Source organism: Hirundo rustica, chromosome 27, assembly GCF_015227805.2.
Source record: "Hirundo rustica isolate bHirRus1 chromosome 27, bHirRus1.pri.v3, whole genome shotgun sequence".
NCBI lineage: Eukaryota > Metazoa > Chordata > Aves > Passeriformes > Hirundinidae > Hirundo > Hirundo rustica.
Window position 1 is genome coordinate 4,347,740 of NC_053476.1, and position 18,618 is coordinate 4,366,357.

At 58.4% G+C, this 18,618-nt stretch overlaps 1 protein-coding gene across 1 annotated transcript; it reads left to right on the forward strand.

Moving 5' to 3' along the window:
• Positions 1-392: 392 nt before the first annotated feature.
• On the forward strand, positions 393-17,854 carry ACE (angiotensin I converting enzyme). Its single transcript, XM_040087356.2, has 25 exons — positions 393-918; positions 4,033-4,200; positions 5,412-5,499; positions 5,723-5,866; positions 6,110-6,301; positions 6,446-6,543; positions 7,040-7,212; positions 7,467-7,690; positions 8,993-9,137; positions 9,418-9,516; positions 9,721-9,843; positions 10,312-10,523; positions 11,014-11,150; positions 11,432-11,590; positions 11,979-12,066; positions 12,281-12,424; positions 12,633-12,824; positions 13,157-13,254; positions 13,520-13,692; positions 14,103-14,326; positions 14,559-14,703; positions 14,901-14,999; positions 15,399-15,521; positions 16,038-16,225; positions 16,446-17,854. The coding sequence occupies exons 1-25, from the start codon at positions 709-711 to the stop codon at positions 16,640-16,642; spliced, it is 3,843 nt and encodes a 1,280-aa protein (XP_039943290.1). The 5' UTR covers positions 393-708; the 3' UTR covers positions 16,643-17,854.
• Positions 17,855-18,618: the final 764 nt, after the last annotated feature.

An 18,618-nucleotide genomic window follows, 5' to 3' on the forward strand; every position in this document is an offset into this window, starting at 1 on the left:
AAACAAATGAACTATCCAGACCCACCAACACGGGTTCTGGTTTTCATTTTGCAGGAACTTTTTGTTCCTCGTTTGTCATCAGCGTGGTTCCTCCAAGTCCAAAACACTCGGTGTGATGTGATTTCCTTCACAGCCAGGAGAAACGCTCTGTTTTTGTTGGAAAAGGAGGTTATGCCGGGAAGGGGGTCACTTTGGCAGGAAGCAGCGTCAGACGGACCTTGGCTGTGTCCCACAGGAACAGTTTCCCTCCCGCTCTTGCCCCGGGGTGTTGCCGAGGGGCAATGTCGAGCGGTGCCGGCCTGGGGAGATGTCCTGCTAAGGACCGGCTGAGCTGGATCCACCTGCGCCAAATCAGGAGGGGAGGGACTGAGACCCTGCAGGGATGCAGCTGCACCTCATCCACCCCATCCACCCTCGCCTTTCTCCTTCCTCTTTTTTTTTTCCCTGCCTTTCCCCGGCTTCTCCTCCAGCCCCTTCCCTCCCGGGCAGTGCCAGGGGCCAAAAGGACTTTGCACCGCTCTCTCCCCGCAAAGCTCCTTCCCGCAAACCTCGGAGCCGCCGACGGGAGAGCAGAGAATACTCGGCTCTTATCGGCGAGGGGAGGCAGGCTCGGTGGGCAGGGTTTGCGCGAAAGCTGCTGGCTTATAAGCAGCCGGCAGCGGAGGCAAAGCCGTCTCGGAAGGCACCGAACGGGGCCCCTTCTCCGCGATGCCCGCGGTTCTGGGGCTGCTGCTCTGGCTGAGCCTGGCAGCTGCCCTTCACCCCGACCTCGAACCCCCCCAGCGTGAGCCCACCGAGGAAGGGGCCGTCCTCTTCGCCAGAGACTACAACAGCACGGCCGAGCTCGTCCTCTTCGAGAGCGTCTCGGCCAGCTGGAATTACAACACCAACCTGACGGCCGAGAACGCTGCTCTGCAGGTGGGTGGCGGGACAGGGGCGATGTCACCGCGGGGGTGTCCCCAGCGCTGGGGGCTGGCTGGCGGTGGGGACACTTGGGGTGGTTCCTTTCCTCCCTGCGGGTTTCTGTCTCGGGCTGGAGAAGCAGGGCTGGGACTCGTAGCCCAGGAGCCCGCGGGGTTTTGCCCCGAATTGGTTTTCGGAGAGACTCTGCCCCAGGATGACGGCTGTGGTCCCAGAGCAGAGTCAAGGTTATTTTTAGAGGTGATTCCTTCCTCCCAGCACCTTCCACTTTCCATTCCCGCTTCCCAGAACCTGGGCCAGGTGTCAGCTGTCCCCGTCCCTGCCTGGTGTCACCGCATCCCGGCGCTGAGCGTTTTAGTTCGGGGCAGGCACCAGGAGCCCAAAGTGCGCAAGCAGCTGGGTGGCACCGGGACTGAGGCTGCCACCTCTTGTCCCCGCGTCCCCAGCCCACGGGGACAAAGCCAGCGGTGCGAAAGCGCCCCAGGCTGCAGGGAATTAAACATCATCAGCCCGGGGTACACGCGGGAGGAGCTGTGCGCTCATCCCGCGGGCGTGTGTGCGTTTTCCTGGGGGTTTGCATGAGTCCGCGTTGTATTTAGCGGGGCAGGGAGCTGGAGCAACCCCGGCTCTGCCCTGGGTTGGGGTGAGCTGCAGCACAGCCCAGGCCGGGGGATGGCAGGGGATGGTTCCCCCGGCCCCAGCCGTGCTCCGGGAGCTGCCGGTGGCTCCAGCACGGGGTCACGGACAAGTCACAGCTGCAGCTCCGGGGACGAGGGGCGGTGCAGCCCGCAGGTGACCGCGGCGTGCTCGGAGCTGCCACACGGAGCCCCGAAGCCTCCGGATCCCCCGGGGATGGGAGCACAGCGTGCCCTGTGCAGGAAGGAAATGCATCTTCCTGCGCAGGGGAAAGATCACTGCCAGGTTCTGGCCACTGCCAATTTGGCAGGACACTCAAGAGGGCCCAGGTGCCCCTTCAACCTTTTTTTTTTATTATTTTTGTCAAGCTGACATGATGTCTGGGCAGGCGCCCAGCTGTAGCTGCAGATGTGGTGGAGCTGGGGATCTTGGGGCAGAGCAGGAATGTCCCAGCTGCACTGAGTCCAAAACCAGGGCCAGGAGAACACCTCGCATGGGCTTCTCAAAAGGTGTTTCCAGACCAGCTTTCCCTCCCTTTATGTGCTGTTAAATGTGTGAGGGTCGTGTCCAGGAGCTCCCTGCAATGTCAGGGCTCCTGAGCCAGCCCAGGTAGAGGAGGGGATCTGAACCCCTGAGGTCAGCCCGTGATGGGGCAGCAGGGAGGAGTGGTGGGATGGGGAGTCACCGAGTGCCAAAGGAATAACAGCTGGCCAAAAGGCAGGATTTGGGGGATCTGGGAGAGGATTGGGCCAGGAAAACCCATTCACAACACAAGAGGGGTTGAGTCAGGTCACCAGGGCACGGGCAGCTCCGGGGCCTGCCACAAAGGGGCATGAGAGACAGGAGGTCAAAGGAAGGGGCAGGGATGGACAGAGGGACGCTGGACAGACAGACAGACAGATGTACCATCTTTTGCAAGCTGGGGTTCTGGGTGAGAGGCTGGCAGTGGAGCTGCTCACGTTTGGGCGCAGAGCTGCTGCAGGTGCCTGGGCCAAGGCAGTGCTGGTGTCCTGAGCTGCATCCCGAGCGTTCACTGCGCACCCACGAGCGGGATGGAGGTTTTGGGAGGGAGGCTTTGAGGCCGTGGGTGCCAAGGGAATTCTGAGCCCCCCACTGGGGCGTCCCCTCCAGAGAGAGACCCCAGGTGTGGGGTGAAGGGCCAGGACTGGCGGGCATGGCCATGGCAAGGGGGTCCCAACTCACTCCACTGGAGCTGTCAGGAGAGCTTAGGGTGCAATTTGCCTGACCAAACACAGGTGCCTCTTTGAGGAGAAGACAAAACACAGCTGAACTCTGCTCCCTCCAGCTCCTCCAGCTCTTCAGGGCTTCTGGGAGGGGGTAAAGGCGTCTCCTGTTTAGAGCAGTGATGCAGGAGCAGGGTGTCTGTGAGGCTGGCACATCCTGGAACACTGGGGGATTGGGGCCAGTTGATACCAGTGATGCTGTGGGCACTGGGATGTCCAAGGGAAGTGGTGGGAGCAGTGCTGGGTAGCCACTTTTGGCATTCCCACCCCGTGTCCCACAGCCGTGGGAATCCGCCCCGGACGGCCTCCAGCTCCGCCACACCACTACTCCCTTCCTTCCCTGCTGCCTGCTGAGGGAATGTGGAGATTAAAATAAACCAGGCGTGTTGGAGCCAGGCTAGAAATGCCACAAGTCACAGCTAATGAGCTCCATAAATCACACTAGGATGGCACAGGGATACTGACCAGGCACTCTGCACCATCTCACTTCACCTGCGCTGGGCCAGGACGCTCTTAAAAGATCAGAGCTTCCCAAAAATACCGCTGACAGGCTGGGATACAACCATCTGCAATGCACCCTATCCCAAAACCACGGCTGCAGCTCCAGCTGCCTAAATAATATCACACAGCTTACTGCCAGGCCCAGGAGGGGAGGTCGGGGCTCAGGGAGACGCCCACAGCTGGCGCCTCAGAGCAGATGGGTGAACCCCAGATGTGGCATTTACAGGTCACAGGGTGCAGACAGCCAGCTGAGAAATGTATGGAAATTGAGGAGCACAGACATGGTGAGGACATAGAGGAAGGAGAAAGGTGAATGTGGCACCGTTGTCATTATCTTTTGGGCCTCTGTGAAAGTGAAAACCAGCAGGGATAGAAATAAAATTAAGCCAGACCTCAGAGCTCCTTCCAAAACCAGGGCAGATGTCAAAGACAGCCTGGGAGCACCGAGACACTCTGACTGCATGGTCTGGACACCCAATCCCAGCATTCCCATCCCATATGAGACCCTGGAGCTCCCTCCAGAACACCCTCACAGGCCACCCTGGTGGGCTGCAGACCCTGCTGTGCCAGGTGGGAGCTGCTGTCCCTGTCCATGGGTGCCGTGGACTGGGGACATCCCCGCCTGTCACCCCTGTCCTGTCACCTCTGACTCCCAGAAATCCTCGTGGCTTTGCCCCTGGCCCCCAAACCATCGCCCAGGTGGTCCTGAGCCCCCCGTGTCACCACGCAGGTGAAGGCATCGCTGGAGGAGCAGAACTTCACAGAGCTTTGGGGGAAGAAAGCCAAGGAACTCTATGGCGACAAGTGGAATAACTTCAGTGACCCCCAGCTGAGGAAAATCATTGGGTCCATACAGACCTTGGGACCCTCCAATCTACCCCTGGACCAGAGAGAGCAGGTGAGCGAGGTGGCGGCGAAGCCCTGGGCTTGGCTGGGGTGCTGTGAAATTCTTTAGGCGGATTTTTCACAAGCATCTGCACCCTGCTGCTGGCCCGTTGCATTTTGGAGGGCGTCACTGGCCTCTGCAAAGCGATTGAGGTGGAGTTGGGGTGCTGTCTTCAGGGGATGTGGGGTGCTTTCTGGCCCTATTAGCCAGTCCTAACCTCATCTTGGAGCTATCCCAGCAGGAACTGGAGATTTCCTGCTTAAACAGAGCAGTCTTGGCCAACACCCGGAGACCAGCCCATGGCTGGGCCCAGCTGTCTCAAACCCCTCTGAGCTCGTCAGATATGGCACCCACTGAAAAGAAGGGCTGATGCAGCCCCCCTGCACTCCTGAGCCCTCCATAAGATAAGGAATGTCGCCCCATCACAGTCCCAAGTTTTCAGAGCAGTTTGCCTGAATTTTGATTTCCGTGCATGGAAACATTTCCCAGGCTGAGGCTGGCAGCTGCTCTGCCCTTCCACCCCGACCCGCAGCTCCCTGACAGCCGTCCCCAGCAAAACCCTGGCAAAGCCCAGTGATGCAATCCCTTCCGGAGAACTGTCGGCCCCGGTTCCTTCCAGGAAACCCATCCCTGCCTTCTCCCAAATAACAGACAGCATCACGTCTCCTCCCTGCACATCAGTCATGTCTCGCCCGTCCCTGGGCTGCTCCATCCCACAGCCACCGCTGTCCCCGTCTCCATCCCCGCTGCACAGCTGGAGCAGAGGAACGGGAGTGGAGAGAGGGACAGAGCAGAGGAATTTCCTTCCCTGGGAATGGGCTTTCCAGGCATGTTCCAGGAAGCCTCCTGCTGCTATTGTTCGCCGTTATTGAAGTTCAGAGCAGTGAACCCCCCTCGCCCTCCTGCTTTTCTTCGCCTGTTTTTTTTGACCCGTTCAGATAAACAGCTTGTGCCACGGCCCCGCTGACAAACAGCTTTATAAACAGCTGCTCCCCGGAGCATGGCTGTGCAGGGACTGTCTGTCCCAAAGAGCCCCCCTGCTCCCACCATGCCAAAACCCTGAGTGATAACACCCTTATCTCACCAAAAACATGCTGCATAAGCACCCCAATCCTTCCCCACATCCATCTGGACACACGCCCCAGAGCAGGGAATCCTGCAGACCCTTCCTGAAGGGCTGCTCCCATCCCCTCGCTGCCCCAACACTTTTTCCTTCCCTACAGTACAACACCATCCTGAGTGACATGGACAAAATCTACTCCACGGCCAAGGTGTGCCTGCCCAATGGCACCTGCTGGGATCTGGAGCCAGGTATGGTCCCTGTCCCCTCGATCCTGCCAGCTGCTGGGCACCCCACGGCCGTGACTTTGTCCTAGCCCCCACATCCTTAGTGGGTCGGGCTTGGCAGGTGCCACCCACGTTAGTCAGGATTGTCCCAGCGTGGAGGCGGGCACCTGGGTCTGGCGTGGCGGTGGTGGCACCTCCACAGAGCTGTGGCCAGCTCCTCATGTGCCACTCCTCCCCTTTGTCCCAGACCTGTCGGACATCATGGCCACCTCCCGCAGCTACAAGAAGCTGCTGTACGCCTGGGAGGGGTGGCACAACGCCGCGGGGAACCCGCTGCGCCCCAAGTATCAGGAGTTCGTGAAGCTGAGCAACGACGCCTACCTGATGGACGGTACAAACCCGGGGGCTGGGCAGGGACCCGGGGTGGAAATCAGGCCTGGCACGTTGGGGTGCCCTTACTGCTCTCCCCACCCCACACGCAGCCAGGCGTCCAGCTTCTAATTTCCCAAGTACCTGCGCTTTGGGGAAGGGGGCAAAAATCCTGCTGCTGGTGCCTGGTCCCACATTTTGGGGCTGGGTAGTGGGGGCAGCCTTTGGGGTCTGGAGACAGAGGTCTTCCCTGTATTCCCGGTAGGATTCAGTGACACAGGCAGCTACTGGCGCTCCTGGTATGACTCAGACACCTTTGAGAAGGACCTGGAGAACATCTACAACCAGCTGGAGCCGCTCTACCTCAACCTGCACGCCTTCGTCCGGAGGAAGCTCTACGATCGCTATGGGCCCAAATACATCAACCTGAGGGGTCCCATCCCTGCTCACCTCCTGGGTAAGAGATGAGACCCCCTCAGCCTGTGCCCAGGGGTGCTGGTGATGTCAGAGGAGCACACACAAGGCCGGAGAGGTCACTGGTGTCACTGTGCTTCTCCTCTGACCTGCCACCAGCGCTACTCCAGCTGTTTTCTCCTCTCAGGGAACATGTGGGCTCAGCAGTGGAACAACATCTATGACCTGATGATCCCCTACCCTGAGAAGCCCAACGTTGATGTCACGAGCGCCATGGTGCAGCAGGTGATGGGCTGAGGGACTCACTGAGGGCAGCAGGGAGAAAAAGCGGGAGGTGTTGCCAAGGTTGGCCCCTGACATTGACACCATGGCAGTCATTTCTCACACTTGTATAGGAGATATCACAAAATCCATCTCTGGGAGGGGAAGGGATGAAGAAATGATCTTACTGCACCTCTGGCAATGGCCAAAGAGGCAGCAGGTGGACAAAAGCGGGCAGTGCTCTGGGACTGCTGCCAGTCCCCAGGCTGCGGATTGCCTTGCTGCACTCACACCATCACACAGCTCCAAGCACTTCTCGGCTGTCAGTCCTGCTCCCTTCTCCTGCCTCTGCTGAGCTCCAGCACCATTGCTCGGTGCTTTTTAGGGATATTCACAGAGAGAGGGGCAGGACCTCAGTCCCTGGGAGCAGCTCACCTCTTTCCCAAATTCCTGGGGGAGCAATTCCCAGGGCACGGGCAGCCCCTTCCTCAGCCATAACCCACTGCCTGCTGCCCACCAGGGCTGGAATGCCACTCACATGTTCCGGGTCTCGGAGGAGTTCTTCACATCCTTGGGGCTTCTGGAGATGCCCCCTGAATTCTGGGAGAAGTCCATGCTGGAAAAGCCGACAGATGGGCGGGAGGTGGTGTGTCATGCCTCGGCCTGGGACTTCTACAACCGCAAGGACTTCAGGTCTGTGGGGACATGCCGGGCTACGGGGCAAAACCCTCCCCTCTCCCCCTTGGTGATCACCTTTGGGTTCCTCAGCCAGGCCGTGCAGCCCAACGTGGCATTCTCTGGAGGTCTGGAGTGAAAATGCTGCCCTGCCTTGCCCTCCACTTTCCCTTACCCCGTGGGGTGTTGCCACCCTCTCCGGGAGTCCTTCCCATCCAGGGGGTGCGCAGGGTCCCTCAGGCAGCTCGGGCAATGCTGTTTCCACGCCGCAGGATCAAGCAGTGCACAACGGTGACCATGGAGCAGCTGTTCACGGTGCACCACGAGATGGGCCACATCCAGTACTACCTGCAGTACAAGGACCAGCCCGTGTCCTTCCGCAGCGGGGCCAATCCTGGCTTCCACGAGGCCATCGGCGATGTCCTGTCCCTCTCTGTCTCCACCCCCAGCCACCTCAAAAAAATCGGTCTCCTCAGCAGCGCTACTGAGGATGAAGGTATGGCAGCCGCCCTGGGGAGCTGGGTGTCCTGGAGGGCTCTGGCACTGCCCGTGGCAGTGGGAAGGGTTTGAGGCACGCCAGGGTGGGCTGCAGTCTGGAAATACAGCCCAGAGCTGCCGCAACTCCATCTCATCTCCATGGGTCCGCGCACAACCCCCTCTTGTCTCCGTGGGTCCAAGCAGAGCCCTTCTTGGCTCCATCCTCTTCACCCCCGAGGCAGGAGGGATGCTCTGCAGAGCTTGTCTGCGCCCTCCCCTTCACCAACAGAGCCCGAAATGGAAAACAACATTTTTGTGCTTGATTGGCTTTGACCTTTCCAGCATTCCTCCCGCCCTCCTCCCTCGGCAAGAGGCGGCCACCGCTGGGGCTGGCGGTGTGGCTCTGTGGCGGTGGCACCAAGCACTTGCAGGCACGGTCACGGGGGCGGTCAGCGGGTGACGCGTCCGGAGCTGCAGGCGCTGCCCGGCTCGTCGGGAGCCTCATCCTCCCACCCGACACATCAAAGCAGATGGCGGCAAAGGAAATTGAGGACTCCCAGACCTGCCCCAGGCTGCTGCTTGGCGGAGGAGGGACGGTCCTGGGATCCTCCTGCCGTGTCATTAAATACGTTTTATGACAAGAGAGGCATCACAGCAGCCAAGAGCATCGGGACGGTGCTGCGCAAACACGATGAAGCAGATGGTCTCTGCCTCAGGCCATTGCTGCCCGACTTGCCAGCCCTTGGCAGCCAGGCCGCCGCAGCGATGGCAGCCAATAGCTCGTCGGGACTGCCAACCCCTCTCTGACCCCACAGCTTCAGCTGGCTCTCCACCAGGTCCTTCTCCGAACTTCCTTCCCCGGGTTTCCTTGAGGGGAAGAACAGACGTCACCGTCCCCGTGCTCCTCATGATACGGTGGTGACTGTCCTAGAGCTGACTCTGGTTCTGGGTCTAAACCATCAGAACCTTTGCAGTGGTGAAACTGCAGATCAAACTCGCCCTCACCTTGAGGCCCCAGGAAGAGTTGCACTCACCAAAGACCTTTTAACTCTGAGAGCTGGGCTAAGGGCGGGGGGACACCACAGCTGTCACTGTCATTGTCCCCACTCAGTAAAAGGCACACGGTGCCCCAGGTAATATCTACAGAAGCCTCCTGCATCCTACACAGCCTTCTCCAGGAGGAATGTTATATGCTGAAATGCTGTCCCCATTTCTCAGATCTGCCCGCACTCTTGCCCACTAAAATTTTGGTGCCTCCAGAATTTTAGTGGTGTCTGTGGCAGACTCCTTTCCAGCCCTGTTCAGGCTCTGTTTCACGCAGAGAGCAATATCAACTACCTGCTGAAGATGGCCCTGGAGAAGATTGCCTTCCTGCCCTTCGGCTACCTCATCGACCAGTGGCGCTGGAACGTGTTCAGCGGCCGCACGCCGCCGAGCCGTTACAACTACGACTGGTGGTATCTGAGGTAGGGGACGGTCACCAAGGGTGGACGAGGTGTGGGAGCTGGGGACGCACGAGGAAGGGAGGCAGGAAAGAGGAAAGAAAAAGTGTAAAAAGAGCCGTGGGGATGGTGGGAGAAGAGTGGATAGATGGGTAGGATGGAAGGATAGATGAGTGGATGGATGGATATACACGGAATTGTGCAGATTTCTTCAGTACTGTGCCAAGCCGTCCCATTCTTTGACCAGATTCTTCTGATCCCTTATTATTCCCATGCTCACGCTGTTGTTCTGTGTTGCCCACAGAACCAAATATCAGGGGATCTGTGCTCCGGTTTCGAGGAACGAGAGCAACTTTGACCCTGGAGCAAAGTACCACATCCCGGGGAACACTCCATACATCAGGTAGAGGAAGGGTTGGCGATGGCACCAGGGTTTGAGATGCAGCGGGTGGGGGATCCCCTCCGTGGGCAGGGACTGTCGTGTGATGCTCCTGCCCAAGACATAGAGATCTCCCAACATTTGGGACTACAAATGGTGGGATTGATCTCTTGGACTTGTCCGCTTCCCCTTGTCCCCAGTTCTGACCTTCCTGGGATTCTTTGGCAGGTACTTTGTCAGCTTCATCCTCCAGTTCCAGTTTCACAAGGCGCTGTGCCAGGCAGCCAACCACAACGGTTCCCTGCACACCTGTGACATCTACAGGTCCAAAGAGGCCGGAGCCAAACTCAGGTGGGGACAGAGGAGGGTCAGGAAAACGGCCATGGGCAGGTGTGTGCGTGGAAGATGATGGTGTGCAAAGGAAGGAAAGAAGAAAGGAAGGAAGGAAAAGTGAGCTGGAGAAATAGCTTTGCAGATGGATGGATGCATGGATGGAAATACATGGAAGCACTGGGGTGGGGTGAGTGGTTCTCACCGGAGTATTGCTCTTGTCCCAGTCATGAGTTCCCACCCAAACAGGAGGTCACTACAGCACAGTTGTCTCCTGTTGGTTCCCTGGGTGTTAAATGCATGAGTGTGTGACAGGGAGTCCTCAGTGCCCACGTGCAGGACAGGCAGTGGCTTCCAAGGCAGTTCCCAGGTTCATGTCCCACTCAGGGACAGCATCTTCAACCCTCAAGACGCTGAGACGCCATCACTGCTTCTCTCCCATCCACCCCCCGGCCTCATGCTGGCTCTTGCTGTTCCGCCCCTCCGCAGGGAAGTGTTGAAAGCTGGCTCCTCGAAGTCGTGGCAGGATATCCTCTTGACTCTCACTGGCACAGCTCAGATGGACGCCGGTCCCCTCCTGGAGTATTTCAGCCCCGTCACCAAGTGGCTTCAGGAGCAGAACAAGAAGACCAACGAGGTGCTGGGCTGGCCCGAGTTTGACTGGCGTCCCCCTGTCCCTGAAGGCTACCCTGAAGGCATTGGTGAGGCTGCAGCTCCATCCCGGGTGTGGGGAGGGTCACCGAGAGGTGCCCCAAGGGACGTCATTAATCCACAGTCAGGAGCAGAGGGAGGTCCCTGCTGTGGGTGGGGTGGTTCCCATTCAAGGAAAGAGAAACAGCCAGCTCCAGTGAAATCCCACTGGGTGCTGCTTCCTGGGAGGCAGGTGTGGTTGTCTGCTGCGTAGGGATGTCATCAGTCGTGCTGTGAAGAGTTTCTCTTCTCAGTTGTATCGTTTGTGCTCATGTGGGAGAGTCTAGGGCATGCAACTCGTCCTGTTATCCCGTTCTCTGTCCAGTGGGACACCCCAGCAGGGCACCTCGTCCAGCATTTCTTAGCTCAGCCTGCTCCAGAGTTGTGGCATCCTTCAACGGACCTGCAGTTCTGGGAAAAGCTTATGGCTTCTCCATGGGACAGTGCTCTTACAGCTCTCCTGACCTTTCTCGTCTCTTCCCCATTTATTTCCTCCTCTAGACAAAATAGCAGATGAGGCACAAGCAAAAGAGTTCCTGTCCGAGTACAACAGCACAGCCGAGGAAGTGTGGAACGCCTACACCGAGGCATCCTGGGCCTACAACACCAACATCACCGACCACAACAAGGAGATCATGGTATGGGGATGACCCTGGGGCTGTGCAGGGGGAGCCAACAGCCAGGGAAGGCAGCTGGGTACCCAGGGCACGTTTCACAGAACCTCTGAAAACCAGGGAAGCCTCTGCCCCTCATAAAGGGATAACGCTCTCAGCCAGGAGGTGCGTTCTCCTCGAAAACCCTCATCATCCAACGAGGCACCCACAAAAGCAGCTATGGGGAGGGTGTCTGTCATGGGATGCCCGGTGGTGTTTTTAGCCCGTGTCTTCTCCCTGAAGTAACTCTTCTTCTCTCGTTGCAGCTGGAGAAGAACTTGGCCATGTCCAAGCACACCCTGGAGTACGGCATGAAGGCCCGGCAGTTCGACACCTCTGATTTCCAGGACGAAAGCGTCACCCGCATCCTCAAGAAGCTGAGTGTCATTGAGAGGGCAGCCCTGCCTGAGGATGAGCTGAAGGAGGTGAGCGGCAAGGGGACAGGGCAAGAGAGGTCTTCACCATGTGTGAAGACACAAGTTTCTCTCAAAATTTAAGAAGATTTAAGAAGTGCCTCTGGGAGGCCACCACATCTCGAAAAAGGTGATAACTTGGTACCTTCTATGCAAAGCCCAAATCCTTGTCTTCAGTTTCCCACCCAAAGGCTGCCTACCCCAGGCTGCAGTGGGGCCTGGATGTTTGAGTGACAACTGCTTGTTGGCCCCAGGCCCTCTTGTATTGACTCCATGTTGGGGTCACACTGATCTTGGAAGGGACTGGAGCAAAACACACGAAAACCTCGATGGGCTGTGGGACATCCTCCAATACCAGGAGCAAGGATAACCAGTTTACATACTCTGATTCCCCTTGCAGTACAACACCCTCCTCTCAGATATGGAGACCACGTACAGCGTGGCCAAGGTCTGCAGAGAGAACAAAACCTGCCACCCACTGGATCCTGGTAAGATCTAGCAGGGTGTCCTGCAGGGCATCGGCACTGGCCCAGAAGGGAGGGATTTTTTATTTTTTATTTTTTATTGGGGTATGAAGAAAGGCGGTGAAGGGTTCTTTCACCTTCCCTGTGGCGGCCCCTGAGCAGCACATTGTGTAGAGAACCATCGCACCGTGTTCAGCCCATCCAACAGCATCATGGTGGTTTCATCGCTCTCTCTTAGACCTCACAGACATCATGGCCGCCTCCCGGGACTACGATGAGCTCCTCTTCGCCTGGAAGGGCTGGCGGGATGCTTCCGGGAAGAAGATGAGGAGTAACTACAAGCGATACGTGGAACTGAGCAACAAGGCAGCCACGCTCAATGGTCAGTGCCCTGCTCCCCCAGAGCCCACCATGGCTCTAACCCCCCATGAGCAGAGGATTGGGCTCTTCATATCCAGTTGGGCGTCAAAATCCCAAGGGTGTGGAGGTCTCACTAACGCCCAGGAGATCCCTGGGGTGTCGGGACAGCAAGACACAGCCTTGCCCAAGAAGGACAGCGTCTGACAGCTTCTGCTCTTGCCCTACCACAGGCTACAAAGACAACGGGGCCTACTGGAGATCCCTGTATGAGACGCCCACCTTCGAGGAGGATCTGGAGAGGCTGTATCTGCAGCTGCAGCCCCTGTACCTCAACCTGCACGCTTACGTACGCCGTGCCCTCTACAAAAAGTACGGCGCAGAGCACATAAACCTGAAGGGTCCCATCCCTGCCCACCTGCTAGGTAAGGGCCCTGCTCGAGCTCAGCTGTGTCTCCCACCAGGTGTGGCTGTCTCTGTGCCACGCCAGGAGTTGAGACTGGTCTCTGTTCAGCTCTGGCTGAAGGGAAAAGGTCCCCTGGGATGGGTCTGTAGGGGCCAGTCTGCCCCAGGGAAGGGCAGCACGCTCAGCGTGGTTTGACCTCTCTTGCATGGATGGGCTCCTGCCTACTTTGCCCTTACGCAGACAGGGCAGGGACCAGGCAGGGTGATCCACCCATGCAGGAGGAGGGAGTCCCTGGTTGCTCCCCTCTCCCTGTCTCCCTCCTGACACGTGCTGTCCTTCTGCGCTTCCCAGGAAACATGTGGGCTCAGTCGTGGTCCAACATCTTCGACCTGGTGATACCTTTCCCGGATGCCACCAAGGTGGATGCCACACCAGCCATGAAAAAACAGGTCAGTGCTTTTCTAGGCTGCTCTGGGGAAGCCCCTCGGGACCCAGGAACCTTCGGCTGTTGCTGCCACCCATGTTGCCAAATGTTCTAATGTTGTCAAAAAAAAATCCACGCCTTGTGTGTATTCTCCCTACCTTTATATGCCAAGACCTGGATCCAGGTCTAGTTGACTCCAGGAGATCCCGCTGCCCAGAACCAAGGCTTCCCTGTCCTCCCACCATTCCACAGCCCCACTGCGCCTCACCAGGTCTCTGCTCTTTCCCCAGGGCTGGACACCCAAGAAAATGTTCCAAGAGTCAGACCGCTTCTTCACCTCTCTGGGCCTCATCCCAATGCCAAAGGAGTTCTGGGACAAGTCCATGATTGAGAAGCCATCGGATGGACGGGAGGTGGTGTGTCATGCCTCGGCCTGGGACTTCTACAATCGCAAGGACTTCAGGTACCCATGGGGGAGCAGGTGGCGGCCATGGCTGATGTGGTGCTGGGGCAGAAAGCGTTTTGTAGAATGAGGGCGCGTGGGCTGATGCCACCATGGTGTGTCTTGCTCTGTGGCTGTGGCACTTCCCTTGGCACCCTAGGTGCTGGCAGGAATGCCCATGGTGGATGGTGGAGGGCAATCCATGCCTGCCTTGCCCTGTCCTGGAGAATGGAAAAGCGGATGAACAGGGGCAGGGTCAGCAGGAGATGCAGGAGGAGGAAGAGACCAACCCAGCGGAGCAGGGCCGGCCTGGCATCAGACGTGGGGAGGGGGCACACAGGGAAAAGCGCTCAAGCGGATGTGATGGTTCCCGGAGGTTTTCATGCCACCCTGCCTTCCCTTGTCCCCCCATCCCTTGTGTCCCGGTCCAGGATCAAGCAGTGCACGGTGGTGAACATGGACGACCTCATCACGGTGCACCACGAGATGGGCCACGTCCAGTATTTCCTGCAGTACAAGGACCAGCCCGTCTCCTTCCGCGACGGGGCCAACCCCGGCTTCCACGAGGCTGTTGGGGATGTCATGGCCCTGTCTGTGTCCACCCCCAAACACCTGCACAGCATCAATCTGCTGGACAAAGTCATGGAAAACGAGGGTGAGCTGGAGGGCTGCACAGCAAATCTGGGATGCTGATGGGAATAGCTGGAAATGCAGATGGTCAGGAGGGGCTGGGCAAGGGTGAAGGGCTCAGGGACGTGTATGGTGGCTTTGCATGCACGGAGGGGACAGGATGTGTTGGGGACACCCAGTTCTGGGGCAGAATGACCTACAGAGGGAGGAGAGGTGGATACAGCACTGTCTCGCTCACATCTTCACGCCCTGGGCAGAAAGCGATATTAACTACCTGATGAGCATCGCCCTGGACAAAATCGCCTTCCTGCCCTTCGGGTACCTCATGGACCAGTGGCGCTGGAAGGTGTTTGATGGGCGGATCAAGGAGAATGAGTACAACAAGGAGTGGTGGAACCTCAGGTAGGATTGAATTCAGACCCCTGCCTGGGACAGGGGCCTTGGCCGTCATCCCGCTGGGTGTTTTCTCCTTGCGGTCCAGTTGACTGCAGTGGGAATGATGAGCTACACAACCCCTCCCTCTGTCCTGACACCCCGCTGTGTCCCTTCACCCCAGCTCCGCCTCCCCAAGCTGGCCTGACTCTCCCTCTCTCACCCAGGATGAAGTACCAGGGCTTGTGCCCTCCAGCGCTGAGGTCCGAAGATGATTTCGACCCTGGGGCAAAGTTTCACATCCCTGCCAATGTCCCTTACATCAGGTGAGCCAGCAGGGCTGGGGCACAAGGGACACCCCTTGGACATGGAAGCAGGATCCCCAGGTCAGATGGCAGTGATGACACCTTTCCCGTGGCTGGTGGTACCATCCTGCGTGGGCTGGGCAGCTCCAGAGACCCCGACAGAGCTTCAGAGAAGAAGCCTGGATTTAGGGGAATTCCCCCCTAGGCAAGGAGCACGTGCTCATGCACTCTGACAAGTTTAGCACATCATGGGAGGAATGGCCTCAGCAGGTTGGGCTGAGCTGGGGCAGGTGTCGCTCCAAAGCCAGTGACGCTCCTCCAGAGTGGGAGGGTGCGACCCGAGAGTGAGGGGAGCCACATCCTCTCTTGCACACAGGCACTAGCAGGGTCCATTCCCACCTCTTCGTCCCTCTCCACCAGGTACTTTGTCAGCTTTGTGATCCAGTTCCAGTTCCACCAGGCACTCTGTGACGCAGCCGGGCACAAGGGTCCCCTGCACACCTGTGACATCTACCAGTCCCAGAAGGCTGGGAAGATCTTGGGGTAGGTGTGTGGGCAGGGTGCAGCCGAGGCACCTACATCCCCAAAATCCCTTAAAGCCAGCCCGGCGAGGCAGGAGGCAACACAGCCCTTGGTCATTCCTCCCACGCAGTACCTGGGGCTGTGATTGCAAAAGCAGCCACTAGATGGTAGCTAGGCCCCTGGCAGGGGGAAGGCTCCCTCCTCTTCCTCCTCCTCCTCCTCCTCCTCCTCCCAGCCTCCAGTTCCTTAGGGAAAACACCCCCCTCCGCTTCAAGAAAAGCACCTGCAAAATTAACCCTTTTCACCCAGGGACTGCTCTGCCTCAGGCTGGATTCACCGGAGGGTTTTAACCCATGGAACCCCCTCTTTTCCCCCAAAATAAATATCTTTCCCTGCACTCCAGCCTGGCAGCCCCACGGTTCTGGGGGTTCAGACTTTACCCAGGGGTGCTGACACCAAGAGCCCCAAGGGAAAGGGAAGGGCTGGCAGCCGAGGGGGTGATGGGGAGCACACTGGAGCTGATTTCTCCTGCCACAGGGATGCCCTGAAGCTGGGTTTCAGCAAACCGTGGCCTGAAGCCATGAAGCTCATCACAGGGCAGCCCAACATGTCAGCAGAGGCTCTGATGAGCTACTTCAAACCACTCATGACATGGCTGGAGAAGGAGAACAAGAAGAACGGGGAGGTCCTGGGCTGGCCTGAGTACAGCTGGACTCCTTACACAGGTATGAAGGGCCAAGCACAGCAGGTGCTGAGCTCAGCCTCAGCAGGATCAGGATGAAATGGAGCTCTCTCGGTGCCCCTTGGCCATCCCAAAAAACCCCCACAGGGTGTTCAGATGCTTCTCGTGGAGTTGGGGCCAAAGGGAATCCAAGAGACCAGTAAGGGTGATCCCACACAGCACAGCCCAGCAACAACACTGTCTCTCATTTCTCTCTTTTCCAGCCACTCCAGTCCAAGGTGACTCCAGCCAAACTGATTTCCTGGGGATGTCCCTGAGCAAAAGTCAAGCCACGGCGGGCGGCTGGGTCCTGCTCGCCCTGGCGCTCATCTTCCTGATCACCACCATCTTCTTTGGTGTCAAGTTCTCCTCAGCCAGGAGAAAGGCCTTCAAGTCCAGCTCAGAAATGGAACTGAAATAAGGCAGCCACCAGCAGGGCAACACAGACAGGGTGCAGGCGTGGGCACTTGGCCAGGCTGGCAGCCATGCCATGGGCACACTTGCCGAGGAAGCCACGGGTTTCCACGACCCAGGATTCCTCTCTCCTATCAGGTCAGACATTCCTTTCCACTATGCAAGAGCCAGAGTAGAGAAGAGCTATTTATTTGTCAATGTCTGAATCAGGGGGAAGAGAAGTTCAGGCTCCGGCAGGCACGGAGCCGTCACACGCTGCCCCTGTGCCCAGGGCTGGAGCTGGTCCAGCCTGGTCACCCACCAGCCAATTCTGACCTGTGAGCAAAGCCACAGAGACTTGAGTGACAGAGGGCGGTTTGGGGAGGGATGGAGCACATCCTGGTTTGCCTGCTGCCAGGCTGGTTGCTTGCATGGATGAAAAATAAACCTATGTCTTGTCACCCTTCTAGCAGCAGCTCAGCTGCTTCTTGCGTGTGTGGGCTGTCAAGCAGGAGAGCTGCCACCCCAACCCGGAGTAAACACAAACCCCTGGGGACCAGCCTGGCTTTGGGGTAACATAACTGCAGCACCCAGCTTCTCCCGTCCCCAGCTGAAAGATCAGCAGCCCCTGGCAGCATCTCCAGCCTCCCCTGAATCGCGGCTCCCATCAGAGCTGGCAGCTCGTGGGTTCACAGCGCAGCACGTGAGGAGGGGCTGGATTTGGGCGAGGAATTCCCAAATTCCAGGCATGAACTGTTCAAAGGGCTGGGGGCTCACCAAGCCCAGGCTGGGACAAGGCTGGAGCTCACAACTGCTGTGACTCCAGCACTCAATGACACATTTACGTAAGAGCCGGGGCGCGGGGTCCAAGGTCAGCGATCGCCTCCTGTCCTCCAGCTCCTGATTATCTTGGGATCAGCCGTGCTTGAAGCCCACCCCTCCGTCCCCCCCGCTTCGTCCTCCCCATCCCCGGCCTCGTCTTTCTTCTGCTTCTGTAAATAAAACTTCCTATTTGTTCTGCAGCGATTAGGTGCAAAACTAATCCCGGGCTGGGGATTATTGCAGCCTTAAAGAGCCGCGATCTGCCGCAGCCCGAAGCAGCAGGGGGAAACGGGGGGATCTGGCCGATGCCGCCCGTCCCTCTCCCACCCCACGGCCTCTGCCCTCGCTCACATCGTACTCGGGGAAGCTGAGGCTTGGGAGCGGCTCATGGCACCTGGCAGACGAGCAGAAGGCAGGTGTCTGCCCGCCCACGCTGCGGGGTTTGTTTGCTTTCCATCCTCCTCCGGCGCAGGACGCCCAAGGGGAGGTGGCACCCGAAGCGTTCGTCTTTCTGCCGCGGTTGCCCAGGTCCTGAGAGCGGCAAAACCCCGGCGCTCACGCGGGTGTCCTTCCCTCGTCACAGCCCGGCGCATCTGCTTTATATCGCGGCACACCAGGCTCCCTCCTCTCCCCCTTTTCCCGGCAGCGCCTTGACCTGGCACGGTGAGAGCGGAGTTGGAAGCCAAGTGTATTTTCAGCCTTGGGAAAGCAGGCTGGTGCAGGTGTGCTCCATCCAGCTCAGCCCCTCTCCGGTAATTTTGAGCTCCTTGGCTCCTTTTTCGCCCCGTTAAAGGAGGAAAAGAGGTCGCCGAGATCGTCGAGATCCTGCAAGATTCATGGAAATTGCTTTCTGGAGAAGAGGATTAAAAAAAAAATAAATAAAAATAAAAAAAAGAGCCAGGCTCAGCGCCGTCACTCAGAGACTGCAGCGTACACTCAGCCCTAGCCAGACCTCAAAGAATCCACACGGGAGCCGAGTTTGTCCTGCCACGGACGCGAGGGGGGATGAGGGGTGCACAGAGCTGTGTCCAGGGGCAGACAGAACAACCCCGGCCCGTGATGCAGAAGACAGCGGCACGCACCAGGCTCCCTCAGCACAGCCCCGGGCTCAGGCTCGGTGCAGCAGGTGGGACTGGACACCCGCCAACGCTCCGCACGGGGCCAAGGTCCACGCAGCAGATG